The sequence below is a fragment of the Mus musculus genome, chromosome 1, assembly GCF_000001635.26.
Source record: "Mus musculus strain C57BL/6J chromosome 1, GRCm38.p6 C57BL/6J".
Taxonomy (NCBI): Eukaryota; Metazoa; Chordata; class Mammalia; order Rodentia; family Muridae; genus Mus; species Mus musculus.
The window spans coordinates 181,912,310-181,939,726 of record NC_000067.6 but is presented as its reverse complement, the minus strand read 5'-3'; the positions used below and the strand labels follow the sequence as shown (position 1 = coordinate 181,939,726).

Sequence of the window (27,417 nt, the reverse complement as noted above, 5' to 3'; positions counted from 1 at the left end):
TGAGTCTGCTAAATGTTTCAGCCCTGCACACTCATAAGCGAGAACTCATAAGTCATCAAGCGAGAACCTTGTCAGTGGAAATAGGGAGGAGACATGGGAAGGGTTCATGGGCAGGCTTTGGAATTGGTTAAGAAATACTAAGGGGTGTCAAAGTGTTCTGTATTCTAGTTGTGCAACTGATAGATAATGCTGGTTCAAAGATACTCTAGTCAGAAAATTAACATGTTACCACTGTAGAATGTCCTGACAAAGGGCAGGGAGGCATGAAAAGTGATTTGATGAGCAGGTCTTGATCTGAGAACAGTAGGATATGACGGGCTTGGTAAATTATACACCCTTGAACTTCTAGTTGATTTGACTCTTAAAATTTTCCTCAGGCAGAAACAGTCTGTAGTTCCTTGGCTAAAAATAAAGGATTAACAAAGCATGGTGGACTGAGGGGCTGGTACAATGTAGTAAATGACCTGCAGTTACTCTATGGTTAGCAGTCATTTTTCTTCTTTTTTTTTTTTTTTTAAATTTCTATTAGATATTTTCCTTATTTATATTTCAAATGCTATCCCGAAAGTTCCCTATCCCCTCCCCCCCCGCCCTGCTCCCCTACCCACCCACTCCCACTTCTTGGCCCTGGTGTTCCCCTGTACTGGGGCATATAAAGTTTGCAAGACCAAGGGGCCTCTCTTCCCAGTGATGGCCGACTAGGCCGCCTTCTGCATTTTTCTTCTTTTTTTAAATTTGAAGCCATAAATTGAAGGAGGGTTACCTTTTTGGTAGCAAAAGAGGGAGGAGAGGTCAGGTACATACACACATTGCCCTAGATTAAATAAAGAAATGACAGGTCTAGATGATGGGAGTTTTTCATATGTAGTTACAACCACACTGCTCCATTTCTTGAGATTAATGAAGATTTTCTTTCATTAAACATGTTTGTTTCAAAAGAAAATTTGAAATAATACTGTGAAAGAGTTTTTTAAAAATGCAACCTTACAGAGCCAATTGCCTTGAATGAATTTATTGTTTGCATTCTCTCTACAGTACTGTGCAATTTGGAACACGGTTGTTGCGGCTTTAGAGTTTAAGTGTTTTTAATTAAAATGTGACTTGCACCATGTCCCGCCTCTCTTCTCTCCCTTCAGACTCTCTCTTGCCCTCTGCTCCCATGCTCCAACTCCCTCTCAAATTCAAGTTGCCCCCCCCCCCCCTTTTAAAAAGCTTTTGGCTGTTGTAGAACTCACTCTGTAGATCAGTCTGGCCTCAAACTCAGAGATCCTCCTGCCTCTGCCTCCTGAGTGCTGAGATTAAAGTCATGCGCCACCACATAAATATATAAATACAGCCTGTTGCGTCTGTTTTATGTATGAGCTTATCTTTTTAATGTGGACAGCTATCATTGCAGTACCTGCGTCTGGGTATTTTGAGTCCTCTCTTCTCTTTCAGATACCTCAGTCTTAGAACAAACACAGCCACCTTTGCTTTGACCCCTTGGTTATGAAGGGCTTCATCACAGTGGTCAGAAGTGTGACCATCGAATGCTAACACTCATTCTGTCACTCAGTGGCCAGCTTCCCAGAAAGGCAAATCAAATTCAGACCAGTCTTTAAGCAAACATTATCTCATTTAACCCTTAGAAATAAAAGATGCAGAGAGGAACAATGTTCATCTGGAGATGATTAGTAGCTAATAATAGAAAAAAATAAGTACTTTATAAAGTACAAATGTCTAGAAGTCTGCTGTAGTAATGATATATAATAATAAAATGCAGTGATATGGACCAAAGCTGAAAAGTCTGTCATTTTCCATCACTGATACCCTCACTTAACAAAGTCTTCATTTCCTTGTTGTTGCTGTTGTTGTTGTTGTTGTTGTTGTTGTTTTAAGTCAAATGGTAAAGAATAATAACAGCAGTGGGCAAAGCCTGAAGGGTGGCAGTTTTGCAAATTACATTAAGAGAAAAACATCTGCAACAAGATCAAAGGCCAAAGTAGTTATCAAGAATGTTGTATTACTTCTAGAAATATAATGAAGATGTTCAATTTTACATTCTTGATTCCCTTAGCCTTAACTAAGCTCCTATAGTATGGCCTTCTTTAAAAAGTAGTGTTTTTGCAGATAAGTGCTAGTATTAAATAATACTAGCATTACTAATTAATACTGACCTTACCTATGCAATCAGTCTTCTCAAATTGAGTAAAGGAAGAGTTAATAGCATCAACAGTAAGCAGGAAGCTGCTAGCCTTATGCATATGATGGAATGAATAATTTACTATCTTCGGGGAAATGCAAACTGCAGTAGAATTCAAGCAACCCTATCAGAAAGTAAATCAATGTTTAACTTGGTAACAGAAATAAAAGTCACTGGAAGGAAGACACTTAAGGATGACAAATGCAGGACACTGCTTAGCAGCTCAGTTGTGTGAGAGAGAGACTGAGTTCTTGGGTGGAAAGGGTTAGTCCCCTGCAGTGATAACAGTGCCTGCATTCTGACGATTGTCAGGTGACTTTCTGCTGAAATGATTGCTCATGGGATGGGGCAGCTTCTTTGCTGTCTGAAGCAAGATACTTTCTCAGGGCTTTCATGTAAGTTTTTTCTCTTAATTGTCCTTGTATGTTTTCCTGTTTGATATGGATTAAAGGAACTAAAGAGTAAAACCTCATAACTAGGTGTGTTCACTCATGAAGGTTTTGTGGAAGTAGCATTTGTAAATACCGGTAAGGCATATTTTTATACAGGAGTTTAAATTTAAAATATGACTATATAATTTTTCTGAACTGTTTATCTCCGTTAGCATCACCTCGTTCTTGTTGAGCTTGCCTTCGGATGCTTGTGGTTATAAGGCTGCTCTACGTACTGTGCATGCACTTGGCTGAGAGATGGGTGCGTGAAAATAATTAGCCAAGTTGGCCCTATCAATTTTTTCTACTGGTGTTTAAATACCTACTGTATTGATACTTTAAAGTAAGAGTTCATTGGATTATGTTGTCTATTGCTAAAAATGAAGAAAAATTTTGTGACTTATTGTATTAAGATAAGCCTTTGAATATAAATTGGTTTGGTTCTGATTTTACTAAAACTTTTCATTTAGTAGGCATTATCTTAAAGAATATACTTTTAGGTAAATCTAAAATACTGTCTTGTTTGCTTTAATATGGTCTTCCTTAAACCAACATACATTTGAGCCATTAACTGTTTTCTTAGTACCCATAAGAAAAGAAAATCTTTCCTTGATGAAAAGGGTTTTCTGAAAAATTATTATTGATGTACCTTTTGCATGTTATTAATAGTAAGAAAAAAAATTTCTTATCCCAGTTTTGAGTAATACCTTGATTTTGGATAAAGCATTTCTCTTTTCAGAAATTACCACTTTCTCTTTGAGTTTTTCTTCTTAAAAAAGAATTTATGAATTTATTTCACTGATAAACTAAACTTTAATATAAATCATGTAGGTTAAATGGCTGGTTGTGGCCACACAATTTTTACTTATTTATTATTATTTACTATGTTGTATATATAGGGAAAAATAGTAATAGAGTGTGTCTCTGTAAACCTTGTTGGTTATTGCTAAGTATAAAACAATCTCATATCAGTGGGTACATATATATCTTTTTATTTATAACTTTTGGGCTTTTCTCCAGCTGGTATAAATGACCAGTCTTAATTAAATGAATCTTGAGTATTTCCCCTGAACTTTTTTTGACTATAGTTCTCCTAAATGGGAGGTTAGACCTCATGAAATTAATTCTGTTAGCCATGTATCTTAACTCTCTATACTTCATTTTCACTATTGTTTTTAAAAAAAAAATACAGTCTTAAAATGCAGGTTGCATTCTTTGATTGTATAGCTCAGGAAATATTTAAGTTATAAAATCATCAAGTTTCCAGAATGAGGATCTAGCTAGGACGCATGTATAAATACATTTTGAACATTTCAAAGCCCCTTTTAGTTAATGCGAAGTTCTTCAGATGGCCCTATTGTCCTTCGAAGCGTCTAACACCAAGGTGTCTGTTGCAGCCCAGAGCAAGGTTACTGCTACGCAGGACAGCACTAATTTGCGATGTATTTTCTGTGGTAAGCAACATTATGTTTACATTACTTTTTCAAGCTGTGGTACATACTACTTGCACATAGCCATAACTTTTGTTTCTCTAGGCCATAGTCTGGTTTGTGGTATTTGAGATATGAAGCAGGCTTCTGCATAATGTGGTGACAGTTGTTGTGTTCATGAAGGTCATTTTGGGTTAGCTTTTGAGTTGGCTTATTTGTGAGGATTTAACTAGAAATAAAATCTTAAAATATTCTTTCACCTCTTCCAATATAAATGAGAGAGATTTATTTTTTTAATTATAATTTTCTTGTGAATAGACATCTGGTCTAATTTAGGAGGAAAAGGCATGCATTCCTCATGACTTGAGTAGGTGAGTGTGCATTGTTGGGAAGGAGTTCTGTTTCCCTCGACGTAGTTCCAGCTGTGCGGATTGTAGAGGCAGACGGAGCCTGCTCTCTCAGTGCGTTGCTTTCAGAGGACAGCGTGCTTTATTTAGTTTCTGTGCCTTAGAAGTGAGTTTAGGTTTATAGATTATTTTCTGTCATGCTCACTCTAATAAATATACATGTATCTATATACATGTATTATTTGCATGAATAAATTAGGTATATCACTTAGTCACTCCATGCTAGAGCTGATCAATCATATGTATATATATTTCATATATATATAAATTTCTTTTATATATATATACACATATATATATCTTTGCACAGGGAAATTTTTATATAGATTAGTATGTAGATACATTTTGTTTGAATTCTTTTTTTCTATTTGATTCTGAAACATCCTAGTTTAGAAACCCAAATTTCAAAATAAAGTGTTTCTTATTTTAATTTTTTTGATTCACGTATGATATGCCTTTTTGACTCCTACCTTGACTAGACTATTTCGTAAGAGAAAATTATAAAATGGTATGCTACAAAAAATTTTGAATTAATAGTTCAGCTAGTGTATGTACTTTTTCTATGTAACTCGGAATTTTTAGTGTGACTTCTTAGTATTGTTGATATGGTTTCTGGCTTTTAAGTTTCTATGCTTGGATTAGATAAGCATGTTATAATAAGGGAAAAAAAAGAGGAAATTCTAATTTATCTCCTGGTCATGTAAGTTTCCTTTGGATCTGCTCTAGCTGGTGGTTACAGCAGTGAGCACCTATTTTATGGCGAGTTGTAAATCTCTGCTCCTCGCCCCCAGACTCCAGCTTAGTACTGCAGATGGCTTAACATCAGTAATGTTATCTCTGGTCTGGTCTTACCCCGGGCTTCTCCTGGGCCTCTAGGAGCAATCATTGATATTTGTGTGATGTTATACCTCTCTTCAGCTCATTTTGGAAATGCACTTGATACTGTAACTTCGTGCTTTTCGGGTTGAGATCCACGTGTAGAATGATAGCTTACCCAGTTTTAAAGGGGAAAAAGGAATTTGACCGTATTAACAAAGGGGAGTTTTTAAAACATAAAATAACAGGTTTAAAACACAGATTTCCTTTATAATGGCCTTTTATTTATATACAGTCTTCCATCTGATTGCTAAATTTAAGTTTAGCTGTATTGTATATAACAGCACCTACTTGTCCTTTAGTCCTGTTTTTAGTCTGTGGCTAATTGTTACCTAGACTTGTGAGAATTAAAATGAGGAGAGTAAGTGAAATGCGCTTTGGCCAAAACTCAGAATTGAAGGCAAGACTGAAGTGCCATTCTTATTGGAGAGAAGTTCATATCAGATTTCTATCATTTATAGAATGCATATCCGCAACATTGCTACTCTGTCTTTATTAGGAACAGTAATTCACAAACTTTCCTTTGCCTAGCCTGGGCATATTAGGACTAGCCATAGGCCTGGTTATCAGGCAGACCCTCAGGCAGAGGGCTAGATAGAGCAGAATCCCCCATTTCTGCACCTTGGTTGTTTCTCCCCCCACCCCCACCCCCCTTTTTTCTTCTTCACAACGATAACTGATAAAATGCTATTTACCCATTGAGATGGTTGTGAAAGTATCTATTTTGTATTTTATGAGAAGACAGATACTCAGTTTGGAATATGGCCCATTTGAAAAAATAGTATACATATCAGAAAATAGAGCAACTGATGACCTTGGCTAACCGTAGTCTCTGCTTTTTGTTGTTTTGTAACACCTTTGATACAGCTCACTAATTTTATATCCCTTTAAAATGTTTGATGAAAAGGAATATGTAATTGTGTACCTTTAGTTTATAATTTACCCAGAATTTTTATCTAATAATTATAGTATTCTATAATTATGCATAATTGCATATATATTTCAGGATGCTGGATTTTTACAACTTGGCAATATTGGTGAAGAAGGAAAACAAAACAAGCAGATTAAATGTAGATGTCACAGAATGCCAAAGAGGGATTTTAAGAATGCCCGGATAAACAGATGGCTTGTTATCATACAGCTATGTAGTAAAGAATTACAGGAGTTAATTCTTAGATTAAAATCCTCATCTTAAAGGATTCCTTGAAGTTTTCCTTTTTATGTGGTAGGAGTGCACTGTAGTGAATTTCCACATTAAGTTTGTTTTATGAGTCACATCAGGATTCTTAGGGGCTTTTTGGAAGTTTTGTTCTGTTGAGAGTATATTTAACCCACGGTGACCCTAACCTCAAAATTCTCCTGTGGGTGCCTCCCAGATGCTGGCATACACTACCATGCTGGGCCCAGAGCTAGATTCAAACAAACAAAATTGTTTAGTAAGATCAATAAGATTAAATTGAAATTTTAATATATTTGACTTGAATATATAAATTTCAGCTAAAAGTATAGGCTTAATTCATTGATAGGATGGTTGAGATACGATGCCTTCTCTAGATGTGAGCATGACAATTAGACTCCCGATTTCCAGCTGTTTCATTATACTGGCCAAAGTTTTCATTTAAACACTCAGACATAATTTTTAAACTGAGCCATAATGATCTTTTAAGTTGGTTTTACCAAATTCTTTTACTTTATAGTTTTAAAATAAAATAACTATAAGCATAGATATATAAATTATACTCCTCCCAATTTTATATGTTCTTAAATTTGTCCTCCCAGCTCAGTGTCTCTCTACTTTTTTCTAAAAGGATCTTTTCTCTATAAAATAGGAAACATTAATGTACAGCCCAATATGGCAGTGTTTTTCAAAACATCATTGTGTTAATTTTCTAAACATTCTATTAGACAACATATTTTCATTTATGTAAACATTTATATGTGTGTTTGCTTTTAAAACGTGTTTTTGGTTTTTCTTGTTAATTACATGGGGTTGATTTTATATTTTCTTTATTTGGTTCTCAAAGTATCAGGCTTATATCTAATGAAATACATTGCTGCAGTTGTCATCTAATTTGTCATTAGAGGGCAAATTAAATGACTAATCTAAAATCATGTAAAGAGATGAAGTTTAGTAGGTAAGTTCAGATCATTTTCCTGCTTTTCCATACTGGGAGGGGCCAGTGCTGTCTTACATCCTGATGAACCTTCGCTTCCGGCTGTGGGTCTGCTCCACGAGGGGAAATAGCCGCTTCCATGGTCCTCACGCAGCACAGCAGCATGTTGTAGTACACACGGCACTGAGTGTCAGGCCCTCACACAGCACAGCAGCATGTTGTAGTACACACACGGCACTGAGTCTCAGGCCCTCACACAGCACAGCAGCATGTTGTATGTAGTACACACGGCACTGAGTGTCAGGCCCTCACGCAGCACAGCAGCATGTTGTATGTAGTACACACGGCACTGAGTCTCAGGGCCCTCACGCAGCATAGCAGCTTGTTGTATGTAGTACACACGGCACTGAGTGTCAGGCCCTCACGCAGCACAGCAGCATGTTGTATGTAGTACACACGGCACTGAGTCTCAGGCCCTCACGCAGCACAGCAGCATGTTGTATGTAGTACACACACGGCACTGACTCACTTACTTTTTATAGTAGTGCTCTACACAACTCTGAGAAGTCAAGTGACACTTCTCAGACGGTGGAAAGAAACTGTCTTTACTTTCTTGCTTTTACTCTTGAAGATTTCAAGGTCGTTCTAGCTTAACCTTAGATTGTTCATCTCATTGTATATTATACTAGGTGCAACAAGGATCTCACTTAATTTTTATATCCTGTGACAATAAGATTTCCCATAATTTAGTGACAGTCTAAGATAATAAAAATGGGTCTGCGTTATCTATGGATGCTGGGAGTGGCTGGATGGTCAGTGGTTTCTCATGACAGTTCCGTGTTTGTGTAAACACAGGGTCTCCCCAACCCTCTGCCTTTCTTACCCCAAATGAAAAGTTGTTAAGATGACCTAGAACATTACAAATTCAGCTAAGTAGGTTAATACTATAGAGTTTAGCAAATGTTTGTTTCACCAGTCCTGGAAATGCCAGGTCATTAAACAGGAATGGCAGCTCAGGTGGGCAGGTTTGATAACTGCATTAGCATACTTCCGTCTAGTATGCGGTTCTCACACTCTCTCTCTCCTGTTTTTCATTTCCAGTGTTCTATTTAGGTGAGTTTTTAAATTCTGATCTTTCATTTAAGTTTTTCCTCTCCACCTCATGAATAATTACCCCAAACAAAATGTCTCATTGTCTCGGAAACTGTCAGGCTCGCTCGGGCGCCTATTCAGATGCTCATTGAACACTTGTTTCACCAAGCTCTTCATATATAAATGTTTATTTTCCCTTTATTGTTGGTGTTTCCATTTGTTTGAAGTAAGCCTTCTGGAGATGATGACAGCATTATGTTGCAGTCTTTCATTTGCTGTGTGTTATGTAAGCTTATATTTTATTTTGCTAGATGAAAAGAAGATGCATTTTTTTTAATATGTGATGGTTTTATGTTGTTCTCATGGTTTAATTTCCTCCACCCAGCTTAGTAGAATAGTAATATTCATCTGTAATGTTTCCTCCCTTTGTAGGGCCAACATTGCCTAGACAAAATTCACAGCTACCTGCTCAAGTTCAAAATGGCCCATCCCAAGAAGAGCTGGAAATCCAGAGAAGGTAAATCCATGTGTTTACACTTTCTGGTTTTGTAGCAGACCCAAAGGACCTAACAACACATTGGGCCCTTAGGTCTTTGAAATTGTGACTTTTCATTCTATCTGCTTTTTTTGTAGAAAGCATACTTGTGATACATCTAAAACTATATTAAAAAGACTCAGGGGTCTGTTCCCTTCAGTAAGCCTTTTTCTTTTTTTCAGTATGAGTGTGTGTCCAAGTGCACCTGTATGTCCCATGCATGTAGAAGTTAGAGGTCAATCTACATTGGCTGTCTTCATTTGCTCTCCACGCTATTTTTTGAAACAATCTTTCACTGAACTTGGAGCTCACTGATTCTGTGACCCAGATGACCGCAGAGCTCCGAGATCCTCAGCCCCACCATTCAGATCATGGGCACGTAACATTCCTAGATTTTCTTTAAGTCCTTCTCCTTGCATAGGAAGCACTTTGCCAACTGAGCCATCTCCCAGCCCCATGAAGTCTTCTTTTATACTAAATATCTGTGTCCAGTATCACTTTCATATGACCATTTTAACTAGAAAGTCAAAGTGTTATCTAAGTAAGTCTATAAGGCTCTGATCTTAGGGCTTTATGGGGTTAGGAAAATACAAGATAATCTGTTGATGGCTAATGGTGGTTAAACAAAAATAGCAACATTATCTGTCATTTCAGTACAATCTAGAGGTAGGCTTGAAATTATAATAGTTTTATCCGTTCTCTGCCTTTTAGCGAAAATCAAGTGCATAATACCTCATTTAGGGGTGGATTTTTCTTAATTAGAATACACACACACACACAAACACATGTATCACTTACCCTTTCAGTATGAACTATGAAATTATTAAGACAGTTTACATGCGTTGGAGAGATGACTCAGTGGTTAAGAGCAACGGTTGCTCTTCTAACACCCACATAGCATCTGAAAGCTGTCTGTAACTTCAGTTCTTAGGGGGCCAGGGGCTTCAGTGCTCTTTTATGCTCCTTGTAGGCCCTGTACATATGTGATACACAGACGTACATGCAGGCAAAACACCCATCCATACACATAAAATAAAAATAAATAGTTCTTTTTTAGAATTACAGTTTGCCCTGGGCAGTGATCTTAAAAGCCTTTAATCTCAGCACTCAGGAGGCAGAGGCAGGCAGATCTCTTGAGTTCAAGGCCAGCCTGGTCTACAGAATAAGTTCTGGGACATAAAGAAACCCTGTCTTGAAAAAAAAATAGGGGGCTGGAGAGATGGCTCAGTAGTTAAAAGCACAGATTGTTCTTCCAGAAGACCTGGGTTTAAATCTCAGTACCCACATGTCAGTTTACAACTAGCTATAATTCAAGTTCCAGTGGATATGACACCCTAATACAGACATACATGGAGGCAGAACACCAATGCAAATAAAATAAAATTTAAATTAGGAAAAAAAAATGTTAGCAAAGTTTACATCCTGCTTTTCTTACCAAAATTTAGTGTTTATTTTATACTCAAAAATACTTCTTTAAGTAACCACATTTCTAGTGCTTAATGGCCGTATATGGGAGGCATTAGAGTAAATCTTCTTCTAGTGAAAATTGAATTTACATCTCCAAGGTCTTTTTTTTTTTTTTTTTTTTTTTTTGTACTTACCCGTTGTTCATACTGGTATGTGCTGTGAGGAAGGCCAATTTAAACTGTCTTCTCAGCCAGGGACAGTGGCACAGAACTATAATGTCAACACTTAGATGCCAAAGATGAGGATTCCAGATTCAAGGCAAAATGAAATGTATTTTGATATCTCATTTACATTTTGTATTTAAACATAAGTACATATTTGTACTTACTTAGTGTGGGCCAGGGCCTGTAGTATCTGTTTATTTTGAAATCTAGTTTCCTTTTCTAAGCAGCTTCATAGAAGCTATTAAATGTTCTCTTAAAATGAGGGAAGAAATCAAGAGCTGTATAACATTGTTGTGGTCCAAGAAAAGTGGAATTGAACTTGAAAGAAAGAAGTTTGTGCCTAGCTTGGGAACAGCCTGCTTGCCTGAGTCAGGAAGCCCGTGGGCTCCTGATTGGTTTCTCACGAGGAAACAGGAGTGGGTGGGGAACCTGAGCATTTGACACGTTTAACCACATGAAGAGGGTTGTGTGCAGTTCTGCTGGAGAGCTTGGAGTGGCGCATTGGTGCATACATAGGGTTGACGTGGGGAAAGCCAAGGAAAGTATTAGTGTTCAGGATACAAATAGGAAGTTAGTTTCCTTGGAAAGTAGCTGATGGATGGGCAGGGAATGAAATGCTGTGTCAATACTGCAGGGGAAAGGAGAAAGAAAAATTGGGAGGTAGCCAGAGTAGGTAAGGAGCTAGAGTATAACGCAGGGATAGAGCTCATGGAGGCCCCAGGTTCAATTGCTGACCACCCAGATAGTGGGAATTAAATAATTTATCAAGTAGGAAAAGAGTTACATCTAAATATGAGAAGTCGGGTATAGATATTTGTAAAGAAATTGCTGTTCAGAACCTTGAGATAAATTCAAGAATGTTAAAACTTAGTTGCTTCTGTAGGAAGAAATCAGGAGTAGTGAGCATTATTAAGATGCTCTATAATAATCCCCTTTTAAAAACTAGGTATGGCTTTTATACGTTGTAGTCAACATAAAGTTGTTGGATATTTTAAATATTACTTTGTTGACCTAATACTTTTATTATATCATAATACAATTTTCTGTGTGTGTGTGTGTGTGTGTGATTCATCAAGTCAGTTTCTGGTTCCTACTCATTATTAATATTTGGCTTCCTTGGCTGTGATGGGAAAATATATTCTAAGAAACATGAGTCAGTCCTACATTCATCTCAACACAGAAGATAGTTTAGTTAACATCTAAAAATAGCTTTCAAATCATCACTACTACCTGCAAGTTATAAAGGGGAATAAGAACCCCTTTATAGCACAGAACTAAGGACCTGGAGTAATGAAAGTGTACAGCACTCCCATTATCCTCCAGAGGCAGGATGGACCAAGAGTCGATCGCATTCTGCTGTAAGTATTGGCTCTTGTCTTAGGAGTTTTGTGATATTCAATTTCAACTATCTTCTTTTTTTTTTTTTTTAGTAGAGCGGTGAAATGCCCACACAGGACAATGAAAAGTGTGTATCTACACCAGCTGTAGTAGTACACACCTTTAATCCCAGCACTTGGGAGACAGAAACTGTTGAGTCTGTGTGAGTTCAAAGCCAGCTGGGGCTTCATAGTGAGACCCTGTCTCAGAAAAGTTAACTAAAAAAAATACAAATTTTTACATTTTGACATATCAGCATTATTTAGTGTTAGCAACCAGAATGCTTTTTTTTTTTCTGATTTGTTCTCCCACTTCATTTTATGAAATTGAAATTTATATTTACCCAAAAACTGTCCTAGGTAAAGGTGAATAAAATATATCTTGACATTTTATTTATATTTTGCATGTCTCACAAGACTATGTCTTCATAAAAACATAAACTAAACATGTATTTGTATGTATATTGATTTTGTTGTGGGCCAGTATTTTGTTGTTGTGATGGTAGTGGGTTTTGGGTTTTTGTTTTTTGTTTTCATTTGTTTACTTTTAGGGACTGATGTTTTGGGGGAAAATACCTCAATGATAGATAGATATATATATCTTTTATGTTTTTACTTAATATATTTAAAATACTTTAGTGGCCATAATAGTATTCACTTATGTTTGTTTCTGGAAAAGGTATGTTAATTGTTTTCTCTGAAGAACATTCAAATGATTGAAAATGTTACATCTAACTTAAAAAAAACAAGCATCTTGGAATTTTCTCACAGCTCGGAATTCAGACACGTGTGTTAATAAAATCTGGAGATGGTTTTACTACTTGGCAGCCAGCAGACAGATGTAACCAACCTCTAGAAGAAGGGTTTCTTGCATTTTCTGTATGCAAGCTGGTAGTGATGACTCTAAGGAAAGCATCGTTTATAATTTTGGAGACTCCTTAAAAAGATTTGGAAATGTCTCACATTATAGCTTAAAATGTTATGGTCAGATTTGTAAGCCTTTCAATTTAAGTAGGAATTATTCATGCCACCACAAATTTGTAAGTCAGAAAATTTCTTGATGGTGTTTTCATTCCCATATACATAGACATCTTTTCAATGACCTGGCTAAAAGTATTCACTGCTTTATTCAAACATCAGTCTCTTAAGTGTATCAACTGCATACTTGAGTTATCTATCGGCAAACTTGGAAATATTCTTTGGCGCCCTGCTCTTTTCCTTAGTACACATTCTATCTTTTATTGGCTGGAAGCCTTTAAGATTATATTGGCATGTGCAAAACTCTTCTTAAGTCAGTACATTCTAGTTATAAGGGTCATTATTTCAGGACTGCTTCCAGACTCAGCCATACCTATCTCACCTATGGTGACTACCAAAAGTTACTTATGCTTGTGTTAAAGCATTATGATGCTTTGAGAAACACGTGTAAAAGTTACTGGTTTTTTGTTTTTGTTTTTGTTTGTCTTTTAATGCCCAGCAATTAGAAAGGAATGCAGTGCAGTCAGAGTACCATGTAGCTCAGCTGTGGACAGTGATTATCTAATGTTAGTGTCGCCCTGACATTGATTTTTTTCCTATAGCTCTGTGTGTGTGTGTGTGTGTGTGTGTGTGTGTGTGTGTGTGTGTGTGTGTGTGTGTGGTATCTCAGGGTATAGTATAACCTAACTGTAGTTTCATTCTCCCTCCCTCCCTCCCTCCCTCTCTCCCTCCCTCCCTCCCTAGTTCTCCTTCCTACCTCCCATCTCCCCAAGAGCCATTCCCTAATTCTCATCAGAAAAGAGCTGGCCTCCCAAGGACATCAGGCAAACCACATAACTAGCTGCAATAAGACCAGGCACATACCATCACACAAGCATCCAGTGCTCACCACTGAGCCATATCCCTAGCACTTAAAGGCCTAAAATTTTAATACAAACCTCAGTTGAGTTTCCTCATTAAATGTGTGTTATTGAGGGTGAGTGCTGTTTTTTTTTTTTTTTTCGTGATTTAAAATTTCTTAATGTTTCTAATGTCTTTGCAGCATAACCACATTGATAGCTATCCCTCAAAACTGGTATAGCTGATAAATTATCAAATATTATAGTAAATGTACCCTGAAAGTGTGATTTCATTAGTAGTCTGTTTCTTAATGACTCAAAAGAAGTACTGCAGTTGGTCCCTGCCTAACTCGCCATTGATATGTGAACGGGACATTGTGTAGAGAAAGGCTGTTTTGAGTGAGGTATGTAAAGAATTGATTTGAAGGATGGGCTTTTTCCTTTTGTTTTTATAGCTGCCTTAGACGGGTGAAAGTTCTTTTTCCAGTATTTTACTGTTGTTTTCTGTTTGTGGGTTTTGTTGTGGGTTTGTGGGTTTCATGTAACTCTTCGTCTTACCAGAGCCCAGCTGGATGGTTGGTCCAGAAAAGGTTCCAGTTCTAAGCTTTTCTGAACGATCATCAATACAACAGTCTACTTTATGGAGTACTATACATTTTAAAGAGCTTTTATTGTGTTATCTTCTTTAATATTAGCTAAATGCTGTTGAACATGTATAAAGAAAGATAACTGCTTTTTAGATAATTTCCTCAAATACCAGAGAACCATATATTAAGAATCTTTAGAATTGCCTGCCTGTCCACCTAGAAGTAGTTGGAGGAGGTTTCAGGGTTAGTAAGATAAATGTTTATTGTAATATGAATAATAATAATAGGGTAAATTATATCCTACACTGGAGACTGCTTAAACTCAAGAGCTAAGCAGTGGTGCTGACGTGTTCGTGGGAGTTAAAGATGCCAAACTAAAGTTTTAGGGTAATTTTTCCAGTATGTATTGTATCAGAAAAGGCAGATTTCAGAGTCATGGTGACATGGTACTGATTTGCTTGAATTTTAAAGTTGTATGTGTATGTTATTATAAGGCAAAAGCCTACACATATGTACCAAATAACTATAGTTACTTATGGATATAAAATGTATAGTTTATTTCTTACTTAACTCGGTTTATTTTCAATTCAGTAAATGTTTATTTAGCTGTGGCTATGATCATTGTGTTTTCTGAAATAACTTGTGCAGCTAAAATGTTTCATTTTTAAGAAAAGGAGATTACTCAGGGTGTGGTGGCGCACGCCTTTAATCCCAGCACTTGGGAGGCAGAGGCAGGCAGATTTCTGAGTTTGAGGCCAGCCTGGTCTACAGAGTGAGTTCCAGAACAGCCAGGGCTACACAGAGAAACCCTGTCTCGAAAAAAAGAAAAAGAAAGAAAGAAGGGCTGGAGAGATGGCTCAGTGGTTAAGAGCACTGACTGGCTCTTCCGAAGGTCCTGAGTTCAAATCCCAGCAACCACATGGTGGCTCACAACCATCTGTAATGAGATCTGATGCCCTCTTCTGGGGTGTCTGAAGACAGCTACAGTGTACTTACATATAATAAATAAATAAATAAATAAATAAATAAATAAATAAATAAATCTTTTAAAAAAAAAAAAGAAAGAAAGAAAGAAAAGGAGATTATACTTCACTTTATAATTATTTCATCATCTGATTAATATAATGACTTGGCCATCAAAGTGGTAGGTTTATTTGCAACTCTATTCTCATAAATTGTGTTGATTGAACCCATGTTAAGAGCTTACTAGTCCCATTGGAATAAAATACAATTTTTTTATATCCTGACTATACAGATTTTATATATCTGTAAGGAAGCTTTCCTAAGTGGGGAAGTAGTGACAGCGTGTTCTGCGTCTGTCTGAATCAGACGTGAGGTGAACATCCACTCACTGTAGTGATGTATAGCCATAAGTGCATATTTTTATTCGTCCAATGTTTAATTTCAGGCAACTGCAAGAACAGCAGCGACAGAAGGAACTGGAGAGGGAAAGAATGGAGAGGGAAAGGTTGGAGAGAGAACGACTAGAACGAGAGAGGCTAGAGAGGGAGCGCCTGGAACAAGAGCAGCTGGAGCGGCAGCGGCAGGAAAGGGAGCACGTGGAGCGGCTGGAGAGGGAGAGGCTGGAGCGCCTGGAGCGAGAGAGGCAGGAGCGGGAGCGAGAGCGCCTGGAGCAGCTGGAGCGGGAGCAAGTGGAGTGGGAGCGAGAGCGCAGAATGTCCAATGCTGGTAAGGAGTCTGCAGACGCGCATGCGCGACACGCGCACCTCCTACAGCCGAGATGGGCCAAGGCTCCTGCAGCTGTCAGTGGCGATACTTCCCATGTGCGGTGCTTGGGAATAAGCAGTACAGTTTGTAGTTAGGATAAATGCTCAACAAATATTGCTTCAGTGTTCCTTTTATTGCTTAGAAACTAAAAGGAAGCCCTTGGGAATTTTTAGTCTGTCGTTTTAATTTTTCTTAACGCCCTAAAATTCAGCTATAAAGTGTGAATGTTTTTATGCAAAAAAAAATTTATAATGATCTTGGAAGATATTTCCCTTGTGCCATTGCTTAAAATTATCACATACTGTATGTATTATGCTACGTACAACAAGAAGTTAGCTTGGTTATAGTTAGATTTCTGAAGGAAAAATTAAAATAGATTAAAAATATTCTCAAAAATAACCGGTTATTTAAACATTTTCTGGTATGATGAAGAAAATCACAGTCTGATGGAATTTATAGTGTCATAGAGGATTATGATATAGTATAAACATTTAAGATGGTTAATATTTATCAAAGAATTTTAATCTTGAGCTATATGAGAGGCCAATGCCGGTTCAGTATTGGTTAATTTATTGTTCTTAACTGCATAATTGTCTGGAGTTATGGCTAAGAAGGTAGAGATGTCCAAAAATAAGACACTGAGTTGGGCATTCCTTTCCCATCGTAGTAAACATTTCGCCAGGTTTGAAACCACAACTCGGTTTATTCTGCTGTTTATAATAATTTTGATGCAGTTTTTAGTGGACTAAGTAATAAACATTAAGACTGTTACTATCCTTGTAGAGGATAAATTATTAATCCACATATTTAAAAGAACTTATTTCATCCTCTTTTGGGTTTCGAAATGTGCTTACAAGTTAAGTTTTCTCCAGTGGAGACAGTTATTTGCCTAATCCCCTGGTGCTAACTGTCATCCACGTTTGTGCGTTTTGTCTGATGCTGGTCTCGGGCTTCACTGGCTCCCTTTTTCTCTCTCCTTTTTTATCCTGTCTTTGCCGCTGCTTTCCACCTTATGTCCAGCTCCATCTTCAGACAGCTCCCTGTCTAGTGCTCCACTTCCTGAGTATTCCAGTTGCCAGCCGCCTTCGGCACCTCCTCCATCATATGCTAAAGTCATCTCAGCTCCGGTGTCAGACGCCACTCCTGATTACGCTGTAGTGACTGCTTTGCCACCTACTTCCACACCCCCTACACCACCACTGAGACACGCAGCGACACGTTTTGCAACATCTCTAGGTTCAGCCTTCCACCCTGTTCTTCCCCATTACGCTACAGTTCCTCGTCCTCTCAACAAAAACTCTCGACCTTCTTCTCCTGTGAACACACCCTCTTCTCAGCCTCCAGCTGCGAAGTCCTGTGCCTGGCCTACTTCCAATTTCTCGCCCCTCCCTCCATCTCCTCCAATAATGATTAGCAGCCCCCCTGGCAAAGCTACTGGCCCACGGCCTGTCCTTCCCGTTTGTGTCTCCTCTCCTGTGCCCCAAATGCCTCCGTCACCAACAGCACCCAATGGGTCGCTAGACTCTGTAACATACCCAGTGTCTCCACCGCCTACCTCAGGGCCAGCAGCGCCACCTCCGCCGCCACCGCCACCGCCACCGCCGCCGCCACCACCACCGCCGCTGCCACCGCCGCCGCTGCCTCCCCTCGCCTCACTCTCACACTGTGGATCACAGGCTTCTCCTCCTCCAGGCACCCCTCTTGCCTCAACTCCCTCATCCAAGCCCAGTGTTCTCCCTTCTCCCTCTGCAGCTGCCCCTGCCTCTGCGGAGACCCCTCTAAATCCTGAGCTGGGAGACTCCTCTGCTTCCGAGCCAGGCTTGCAGGCAGCCTCTCAGCCGGCCGAGTCGCCAACCCCACAGGGTAAGGCTTCACTTCTGCTGCTGACTACTGGTCATTCTGAGGAGTGCAGAGCAACTTTGCCTGCCTAGAAGAGTGGCTGGGTCCTATGGATTTCATGATTGAGCGTCTCTATGCCAAAGTGCTATTTGGGGTTGTATTATTATTATTATCATTATCATTATCATTATCATTATTATTATTATTATTATTATTATTATTATTTAGAACATTAAAATGAAGGATTTTGTTTTTTTAAATCCTGGGCCTTAGTTGGAATTTAGTATGGGAGATGTCCATATTAAACTTAGGTTTTAGATCGTTTGCAGTAAGTACTGTATTATAGGTGTTTTCTAATATTTAGGGATCCTAGTACTTCTACATTCATCTTAAACTTCACTAGGAGCACTTGACTGTTTCATCTTCCCTGGGGTAAATATGAGATATTTTCCTAGAGACATGGAGATCTGTTTAATAGATAAATCATCCCTGAGTTTTCCCTGGAGCACTCCTGCCCTAAGATCCCTTTTTCATTTCCACTTCTCCTGTATTGAGCTCTCTGTATTAGACCTTTAGGGTAGGTAGCCTCAGGCCCTTTGCAGAAGCAGAGGGTTGGCAGGCTTGGTGTATCCCCCAGAGGGTTCTATTGCAAGTGTTGCTATACAGGCAAACAGAAGGTCCTTGAAGGTTTCCTGTAGACACGGACCGTGATGCAGGGCAGCAGGGAAGGGCCATGTAACATTAAGTGCAGCCTGTGGACATAAAGATGGACGCGGTTCTGTACATAAGAAGGTGCATGGAACCCTGCCTTTGTTCCTCTTTATAAGTATAGGATGTAGAGAGGAAGTGTGCTTATACAAACAATGTAATAATCTGGATTTAGACATACCTCTTTTGTTAAAAGTAGATTTTTTTGATGCTGTCTTACTAGATTTTTGTAAAAGGTGAAAAGAAATTTATCATGTGTAATTTAGTATCTCTCTGATTGACATCTGAGCAAGAGGCCCTGCCAGGCTAAAGCCTACTGGTGCTCGGAGCTCAGTCCGAAGGATGGAAGAGCTCACCGTCAGCCCTCTGTTGCTCTGTGTGTATTCCCTGGTGAAACCTCCGAAGTGACAGCTACTCCCCAAGTGTGCAACTCACTAGCTTTACAGAAAGAAAATTAGCCCTGTTAAGGCTTAAGTAAATACTTACTAATTTGGTGTTTTCAATTTTAAGTAAATTCTTTACTCTGTGGTTTTTTTGTTTGTATGTTTGTTTGTTTTTAACAATATTTAAAAGTACTTCCTATATTTCTACCTCAAAGCCTAAAATCACTTTATATTTAAATTCTTTTTGGTTTTTTCGAGACAGGGTTTCTCTGTATAACCCTGGCTGTCCTGGAACTCACTTTGTAGACCAGGCTGGCCTCGAACTCAGAAATCGCCTGCCTCTGCCTCCTGAGTGCTGGGATCAAAGGCATGCTCCACCACGCCGGGCATATTTAACTTCTTAATTCTCAGTTAGTTTGAGGTTTTACCTCATATTAGTTTATTATATTTCTTCAGTAATGCCTATCTCAGACTACATGTAGAATCATTTTAAGATACTAAAACCTAAGACCCATTTCTCCAAGGTCTTCATCTTGTCTGTCTGTAGTCAGATATGTTTGTCATCATAGGTCAAAGGCTTAGGATTATCTTGGGTCTGTTATCTCAGGCAGTACTAACTGCATGTCTCTCTCTCTCTCTCTGTGTGTGTGTGCATGCGTGTATGTGCGCATAATTTTCTAAATTTGTATAAACATTTGTCTTCAAATCCCTGGGGGGGGCGGAGCTCATTAGTTTTATTAGAAAAAGTTGAATATTAAATGGTTGTATGTGCACCTTGGCTTTCAATTCTAATATCCTTAGTTAAAAACAAGTATTATGTATTAAGTATTATGATAGATCATTTTGTTCAGTGCAGTGTCTGAGTCACTTACTTGAGCATGGCATTCTGTATATCTGCCCGTGTAACCCACAGTGATTTAGCTGTGTTGTTAATGACTGTGTTAACTTTCCTTCCTCTCAGGCCTTGTCTTGGGACCACCTGCACCTCCGCCACCACCCCCTCTCCCATCAGGCCCTGCCTACGCCTCAGCACTTCCTCCTCCCCCAGGACCCCCTCCACCACCTCCACTGCCATCCACTGGTCCTCCTCCTCCACCCCCTCCACCACCCCCTCTTCCTAATCAAGCTCCTCCCCCTCCTCCCCCACCTCCTGCCCCTCCCCTCCCCGCATCTGGAATTTTCTCTGGATCCACGTCAGAAGACAATCGCCCTTTAACTGGACTTGCAGCTGCAATTGCGGGAGCAAAACTTAGGAAAGTGTCCCGGGTAAATTACCAAATTACTGACCTTCTAAATGTGTGTCTTAATGTGTCTAAATGCCTAAAATAGTGACATTACTGGCATGAACACTGCCTTTAACTTGACTGATTAAAAGCCAACATAATTCAACATTTTAGAAAAGTGTATCGTGAGGAGTTTCTGAGACCATCGGCTCAGGCTTAGCAGTCAGCATCTGACTGACAGCTGCCTTTTGCTTGCTTTGCCTGTACATCCTTACTACACCTCAGTGTAAATTTGGAGGGAGTAGCGAGTGACTTTTAGGCCATGGTTTTTCTAGTTCAAGATCATTTGTTAAATTAGCTGTAATGTTTGTTTGTTTTTTTTAAATCAATGACAGTTGCTCAGTTTCTATCACCTTTAAAAACAATGACAGTTGGTTTGTTTTGTTTTGTTTTTTAATTATCTTTCAGTTTGGTTTATCACATTTCCCCCTCAATATTGGATTTAAATGATATGTTTGGGATGAGGACAAACCATAACAAGGATTTTATCTTTCCCAGTGTATCATGTAGATAGATAATATTGTTTCATCCCATTATTGGTGATCGTAACTTTGATAAAAATTTTCACTGATAAATGAAGTCCATGTTATTCACTCTCTTGGCTCTTCAAATTTAAAAAAATATACTGTTTTGGAATCAATAACATGTTCTTCTGTGTTGAATATATTGGCAAAAGTTATTATCTACAAAGGAAATTATTATGTATATGTGTGCTCTCATTAAGGTGGAGGATGGCTCTTTCCCAGGTGGAGGGAATACTGGGAGTGTGAGCTTGGCCTCATCCAAAGCAGACGCTGGGCGTGGGAATGGACCTCTTCCTCTAGGGGGTAGTGGCTTAATGGAAGAAATGAGTGCCCTGCTGGCCAGGAGGTAAGGAACTTAATGTGATGCACATGTCCACAGTCAGAAAGATTTAGAACAAAAGTAGATAGATGATAGCCAGAGGTAGGTAGGTAGGTCATATAAAATCTTTAATGAATTTACCTTTTCAGGAGAAGAATTGCTGAGAAGGGATCAACAATAGAAACAGAACAAAAGGAAGACAGAAATGTGAGTGGATGTAAACTAACTCTCTCTCTCTCTCTCTCTCTCTCTCTCTCTCTCTCTCTCTCTCAGTTCATTCAGAGACGCATGTGAAGATTAAGCATCTGAATGAACTTAATGTTTGATCTTATGTTTGCTCATTTTATTCCTAACTACACAACCAGTAAAAAATGGCTTGAGTGTTATGTATTAAATTGTAATCTCATTTTTTTTTAAGGTTTATTTATTTATTATATGTAAGTACATTGTAGCTGTCTTCAGGGCGTCAGATCTTGTTACAGATGGTTGTGAGCCACCATGTGGTTGCTGGGATTTGAACTTTAGACCTTCGGAAGAACAGTCGGGTGCTCTTACCCACTGAGCCATCTCACCAGCCCGTAATCTCATTCTTAGTGAATTGAGTTGAATCTGGGGAGGTGTGGGGAAAGTTGAAGTTCAAACCTATAAAGTTAACTTGTTCTTATATTCACCTTGAAGGGAGTGAATGAATTCTTACACTGGTGAAATTTTCTAATGTGTTGGGTTTCTCAATTTCTTTGTGCTATGTGAGATTAAAGAATTTTATTAAGTCAACAGTTTATAGGTTACCTTATACTTTTAGCTATACCCCTTAGGAGTACCCCCTTCATGCCTTCTCCACATTTCAGCTGGGTAAACTTCTATCTGTTCTCCATGTTGTCATTGAACACAGGGTGCCCATGTTGTCATTGAACACAGGGTGTCGTGGTTCTCTGTGATGTCTGGCCTCCTCTCATAGCAGATCTGTCCATGAGGTTCCTAGGGGTGACTAGTACAGGTGCTTGGAACTTAGCGAGAAAGAAAGTGCTTTGGGAAGGCAGCAGGGAGGAGCCTAAGGGGAAGATGAGAGAAACAAGCAGGAGAAGCCAGAGTGTCAGACAGATGGTGGAAAGGGGAGTGACAGAGAGGACATGGGGAAGGAAGTTGGGAAAGCTAGCTGCAGAGAGCCGCACTTTCTAGTGACTGTGATGTTCATGTGACTCTTTCTGAATGTTTAGGAAGATGCAGAGCCTATAACTGCTAAGGCCCCATCAACAAGTACACCTGGTAAGTTCAGGAGAAAACGATCCCTAAGTGCTAATCCCCTCTCATTAAGAAAGTCCCTTTTCCTGTGTTTGGATCAAGTGACTGCTTGCTCACAAAAATGTTAAAATGCTGTGTGTATATTTGAAGACACTGACCTTTCGTCTGCCTTTTGTTTTTTTTGAGACAAAGTTTCTCTGTGTAGCCCTGGCTGTCCTAGAACTCATTCTGTAGACCAGGCTGGCCTCAAACTCAGAAGTCTGCCCTCCTCTACCTCCCAAGAGCTGGGATTTAAGGCGTGCGGCGCCACCACTGCTCGGCTTCGTCTGCCTTTTGTGATCTCATTAATTAGGGCTTTTCTTCCTGACCCTGAAATCTGTTAAAACCTAACGTTTTTGTTAGTGCTGTCTAGGCAAATACCATTGTGTGTGTGTGTGTGTGTGTGTGTGTGTGTGTGTTCTTTGTGTTGTGTACTTGAGAGTATTCATTACAGGGAATTATTTTTAAAAGTTTTTTCTTTTTTAATTTTTTTCAAAGATTTATTTATTTTATGTATATGCGTACACTGTAGCTGTCTTCAGACACACCAGAAGAGGGCGTCAGATTTCATTACAGATGGTTGTGAGCCACCATGTGGTTGTTGGGAATTGAACTCAGAACCTCCGCAGTCACTGTTGTTAGCTGCTGAGCCGTCTCTCCAGCCCCTAAATAGTCTTAAAAGGAGAGAATGAAGTGAGCATGCTAGGACGTGTATTTCAGAACAGCCCCAGTTGAAGCTAGAGCCCTCCTTCTGGGCAGCCATTGACTGCTGTAGCTCTTTGTCTAGCAGTTGGGAGGCGTGGAATTTTCTGTCTGTTGGCGTATTAGCTGGTGTTATCACTATGCTGGCCTTGGTCAGCGACTGTGTTATCGTGATTTCATGGGTACAGCTTCTCCGTCGTGTCTAAGGGATGTTATCTTGTAAAGTAACATTTATTTGCCAGATGTAGTTGTTGTCTCAGAGGCTCACTGCAGAGTAAGTCCACCCTTCCTAGTTCTTTCTCAATTCTGGCTGGTTGGTTCACCTCAGCTGTTCTGGCTCAAAACTTCTGACCAAGCTGACTGATTCAGATTGGCCTCAAACTGACTCTGGAGTTTGTTCTAATCTTCTGACTCCTCATTCTCTGGCTCATTCTGTCTTCACCTACAACCTGTCTCTACAAAACTGTCCCGATAGAACTGAGCCCCTTCCTCCTTCCTCCTCCCTTCCTTCCTTCCCTCCTTCCCTCCTTCCTTCCTTCCTTCCTCCCTCCCTCCCTCCCTCCTTCCTTCCTTCCTTCCTTCCTTCCTTCCTTCCTTCCTACCTACCTACTTATGTGCACTGCTCCCCTAAGTCTCCTTTCTTTCCTCTGCTGTTCTTGTGAGATTTGGGCATATCCTATCTCTGACTCTTTTGTCAAATCTTTCTCTGATCTGTCACTTTGTCTGCCTTGCAATTAGATGGCACTTTCAAACATAGCTGCTTCCTTCTGCAAGCTAACTTTACTTCCATTGTTTGGGATTAAAGGTGGGTACTAAGGGCACGTCTGTGTTCCAGCCAGAGGGATTGAAGGTGTGTCGTTCCAGCCAGACTCTATACATTTAGCTGTGAACCCAGAACAGCCATGCTCCTGGATTAAAATTCTTGTACACTGTCTAGCATTCGGCCTGGTCCTTTGGCTCTAAGAAGCTCCCCACTCTCTGTGTGATGTTCCTGAACTTTAGATGTAAGAGTTACATTTCAGAGATACTAATTGGGGTTGGCAAACAGTCAATCATTATTCTGCACAGCTGTGGATCTTAACAACAGTCTCCATCTGTTGCAAAAAAAAAAAAAAAAAAGGTGAAAGCCATATTTATCTGTGGATGTAAAGACAAGTATTTAATATAGTTAGAAATTATGTTAGCTTAGGAAAATGACAGTAGTAGGTTTTCCTTTCAGGTCATTTTCCCACTCGTAAATTTTCTTTTGAAGTTAGCTGTCAATAGATTTATTCTTGTCATTAACATCCTGACTTCATGAGGTGGTAACTAGGATTCACCTGTCGAATCTGGGCTGTCTCTGGAGAAAACGGTGTTGCATTATGCATTGTAAAGTACTTGGCTTGGCTGTGGTCCCCAGAGAAGAGACACCCTACCCTCTGCTTCCACGGGGCTGAGTAACTCTTCTTCACAACAAGGGGCTTAAGATTAACAGAGCGCGATTACTAACAGGGGCTTCCCTAATCGAGAAAGGCCCCCAATCGTCTACGCTGTTACCTAGTCACACCCTTCCACTGCATCATCTTTGATAACTGTCTCCGTGGCCCCCACCTGGCTGCTATTCTCCCCACCTCTGTTACGTAGGGTAGTGTGGTGGATGCATTTTTTATTCCATCCTTCTTGTCCCTGCTCTGTTTTTTGTTTTGTTTTGTTTTGTTTTTTTGATGTTCTCTTGCTCTCTCTGGAACTTGCCTTTCCTGTGTTCACTGACAGAATGCCTTAGCATGCCCACGCAAAAGGGAAACCGAAATCATGATAAAGTACAGGAAGACCCACGGCAGCCCGAGGTTCTTCCCTTAGACACCTGGCCACAGCAATTCAGGGCCCAAAGCGGGACCTGCTCACATTTAGTTTTGCATATATTTGAAAGAGACTAAAGCCTCCCCCTGAGTGAAGCTGTGCAGAAGCCACATGAGGGGAGACATTAGAAGATAAAACAAAGTTCTTATTTAAAACTATACAGTGACATGTGACCCATATGTAGACTTGGCTTAAACGTGACTCAAATGCTATTCCTCTGTGACAGAGATTCAGTCTTTTGATTTTCTCAAGTTCTGTAGTCAGGTCAGTGGTAGCGCACATCAGTGAGTCAGCCCAGTTAGAGAGTCACCGCCCAGAGCACCCAGATGGCCCGTCACGGAGGGGCCGGTCTCTTAGGTCCTGAGAATGACTGGTTTTCACGTTTATTTGGAGCTGTTTTTGCCAAGAGAGCTGTTTAGACTTATGTGAGATGTTGAACAGAAGAAACACATCATATATTGTAGTTTTTATTTACTGTTGGCACAAAAAAGTTTAGTACATTTGAATTTATCAGATTCTAGTATAAATTATACTTATTTCTTTATCATGCTTGTTACCATTATCATTTGGATTATAGAACTGTAATATTTAGATTTTTTTTGGGGGGGGGGGTTTCCAAGACAGGGTTTCTCTGTTTGCCCTGGCTGTCCTGGAACTCACTCTGTAGACCAGGCTGGCCTTGAACTCAGAAATCTGCCTGACTCTGCCTCCCAAGTGCTGGGATTAAAGGCGTGTGCCACCATGCCTGGCTTAGATTTTCTAATACAGGGGTTTTTTTCTTGCTATTTTCTCTCCCTCTCCCCTCCCCCTTCCCCCTTTCCCCTCCCCTCTTCCCTCTCCTCTTTTGTTGTTATTTGGCAGTTTTTTGTGTAGCCTTGGCTATCCTAGAGCTCACTTTGTAGACCAGGCTGGCCTTGAACTCAGATCCACCTGCCTCTGCCTCCTGAGTGCTAGCTAAAGGTGTGCACTATCACCTAGCTTTGTTTTGATTTTTTTTCTTTTAGACAAAGTCTTACTATGTAGTCTTGGCTGCCTGAAACCTATTATGAAGACCAGGCTAGCCTCAGACTCATAGAGCTCTGCCTCCCCCATTTCTGCTTTAAGTTCTACAATAATACAATTTAGAATCCTTACTGTTTAGAGGTTTTTGGGTTTTTTATTGGTATTACCTCTGTGTACATAGAGTGATGGTACTACAATGGCTTGTTCTGTAATGATTCTGGAAGGTTCTAAGACGTGTTTAATCACCCCTGTTTCTTATTTTTGAAGAACCAACCAGAAAACCTTGGGAAAGAACAAACACAATGAACGGCAGTAAGTCACCTGTCATCTCCAGGTACTGACTTTCTTTTCTACGCTTTATGTGACATGCGTGTTTTCTAAAGAGAAGCTAGCGCAAGTTGTACAGAGGAGAGCAGGCGCTCCAGATCCACGGCACTGAGCTCCTGGCGCGTTTGCTGCTCCCGCTTGTCTGATAAATTCTACAGATAATTTGTCTCTCACATGGACTGATATTTTAGGAGAGTTTCATCCCTTTTAATTTGTTTATTTTTGAAATTCAAATTAAAAGGAAAACCGGTGCGGCAAGTTATACGTATCACTGAACTTAACAAGTAGTCCTATGTCTGTGGCTTTGCATCTATGTTACTTTCCTCTTACGAGTTTGAAAGAAACTTGCAAGTAAATGGTGTTCCACCCTAAATACTTGGACAAGTTCCCAAAGAACCAAGGGTATCTGCAACATAACCAGAGTAGAATTCCTGCCCCACAGTAACTTAGTATTGAACAATAACGAAAATCTGATACAGTATTGAGCAATAATGCCCCATTAGTCCCGACATAGTTTTAAGAATTTTAGAAGAAAATTTTATGCTTTATATTGAAAATCAGCTAGATGTTCTAGAGAATGCAAGAGAGCAAACATAAATTTACTGTATCTTAGTCAAATCTTCTAAGTGTGGACTGGAGAAATGGCCTAGTGGTCGTTTTGGCATATACAGGTTCTATTCCTAGCACCCGTATGGCTGCTAACAACCATCTGTAACTCCAGTTCCTGGGGGATCAAATGCTGTTTTCTGGTCTACGAAGACACTGTGTACCCATGGAGGCAAAACACCCATTTGCATATTATTTAAAAAATAAATAATCTAGATTTGGCAGTGCACAGTTTTTACTCCTAGCATTCATGAGGCAGAGGCGAGTAGATGGCCAACCTAGACTACAGTAGCGAGACCCTGTTTCAAAAAATTAAATCAATCAGTCGAGATCGTGTCTCAAAAAAATACAGAGCATTCATCACAACTTCTGGCCTCCACATCCACGTGCACACATCC

At 39.5% G+C, this 27,417-nt stretch overlaps 1 protein-coding gene across 19 annotated transcripts in view; it reads left to right on the top strand.

Annotated features, from left to right (window-relative positions):
* Nucleotides 1-27,417, top strand: part of Enah (ENAH actin regulator) — a 131,173-nt gene that overhangs the window by 87,830 nt on the left and 15,926 nt on the right. For 4 of the 19 annotated variants that reach the window (XR_001780490.2, NM_001083121.2, XM_006496650.4 and 1 more), the window contains exons 4-11: nt 8,965-9,049; nt 15,887-16,167; nt 17,959-18,069; nt 20,098-20,402; nt 21,144-21,289; nt 21,412-21,469; nt 22,480-22,528; nt 26,354-26,420. Coding sequence is in view for 18 of the 19 variants with exons in the window: in NM_001083121.2 (NP_001076590.1) it covers nt 8,965-9,049; nt 15,887-16,167; nt 17,959-18,069; nt 20,098-20,402; nt 21,144-21,289; nt 21,412-21,469; nt 22,480-22,528; nt 26,354-26,420 (1,102 nt within the window). In the remaining variant the exon portion in view is untranslated. Of the gene's footprint in view, nt 1-1,295; nt 2,578-4,010; nt 4,068-8,541; nt 8,554-8,964; nt 9,050-15,886; nt 16,168-17,226; nt 18,070-20,097; nt 20,403-21,143; nt 21,290-21,411; nt 21,470-22,479; nt 22,529-26,353; nt 26,421-27,417 lie in introns of those variants that run through there. The other 15 variants (NM_001083120.2, XM_006496647.4, XM_006496646.4 and 12 more) reach the window with 7 other exon arrangements.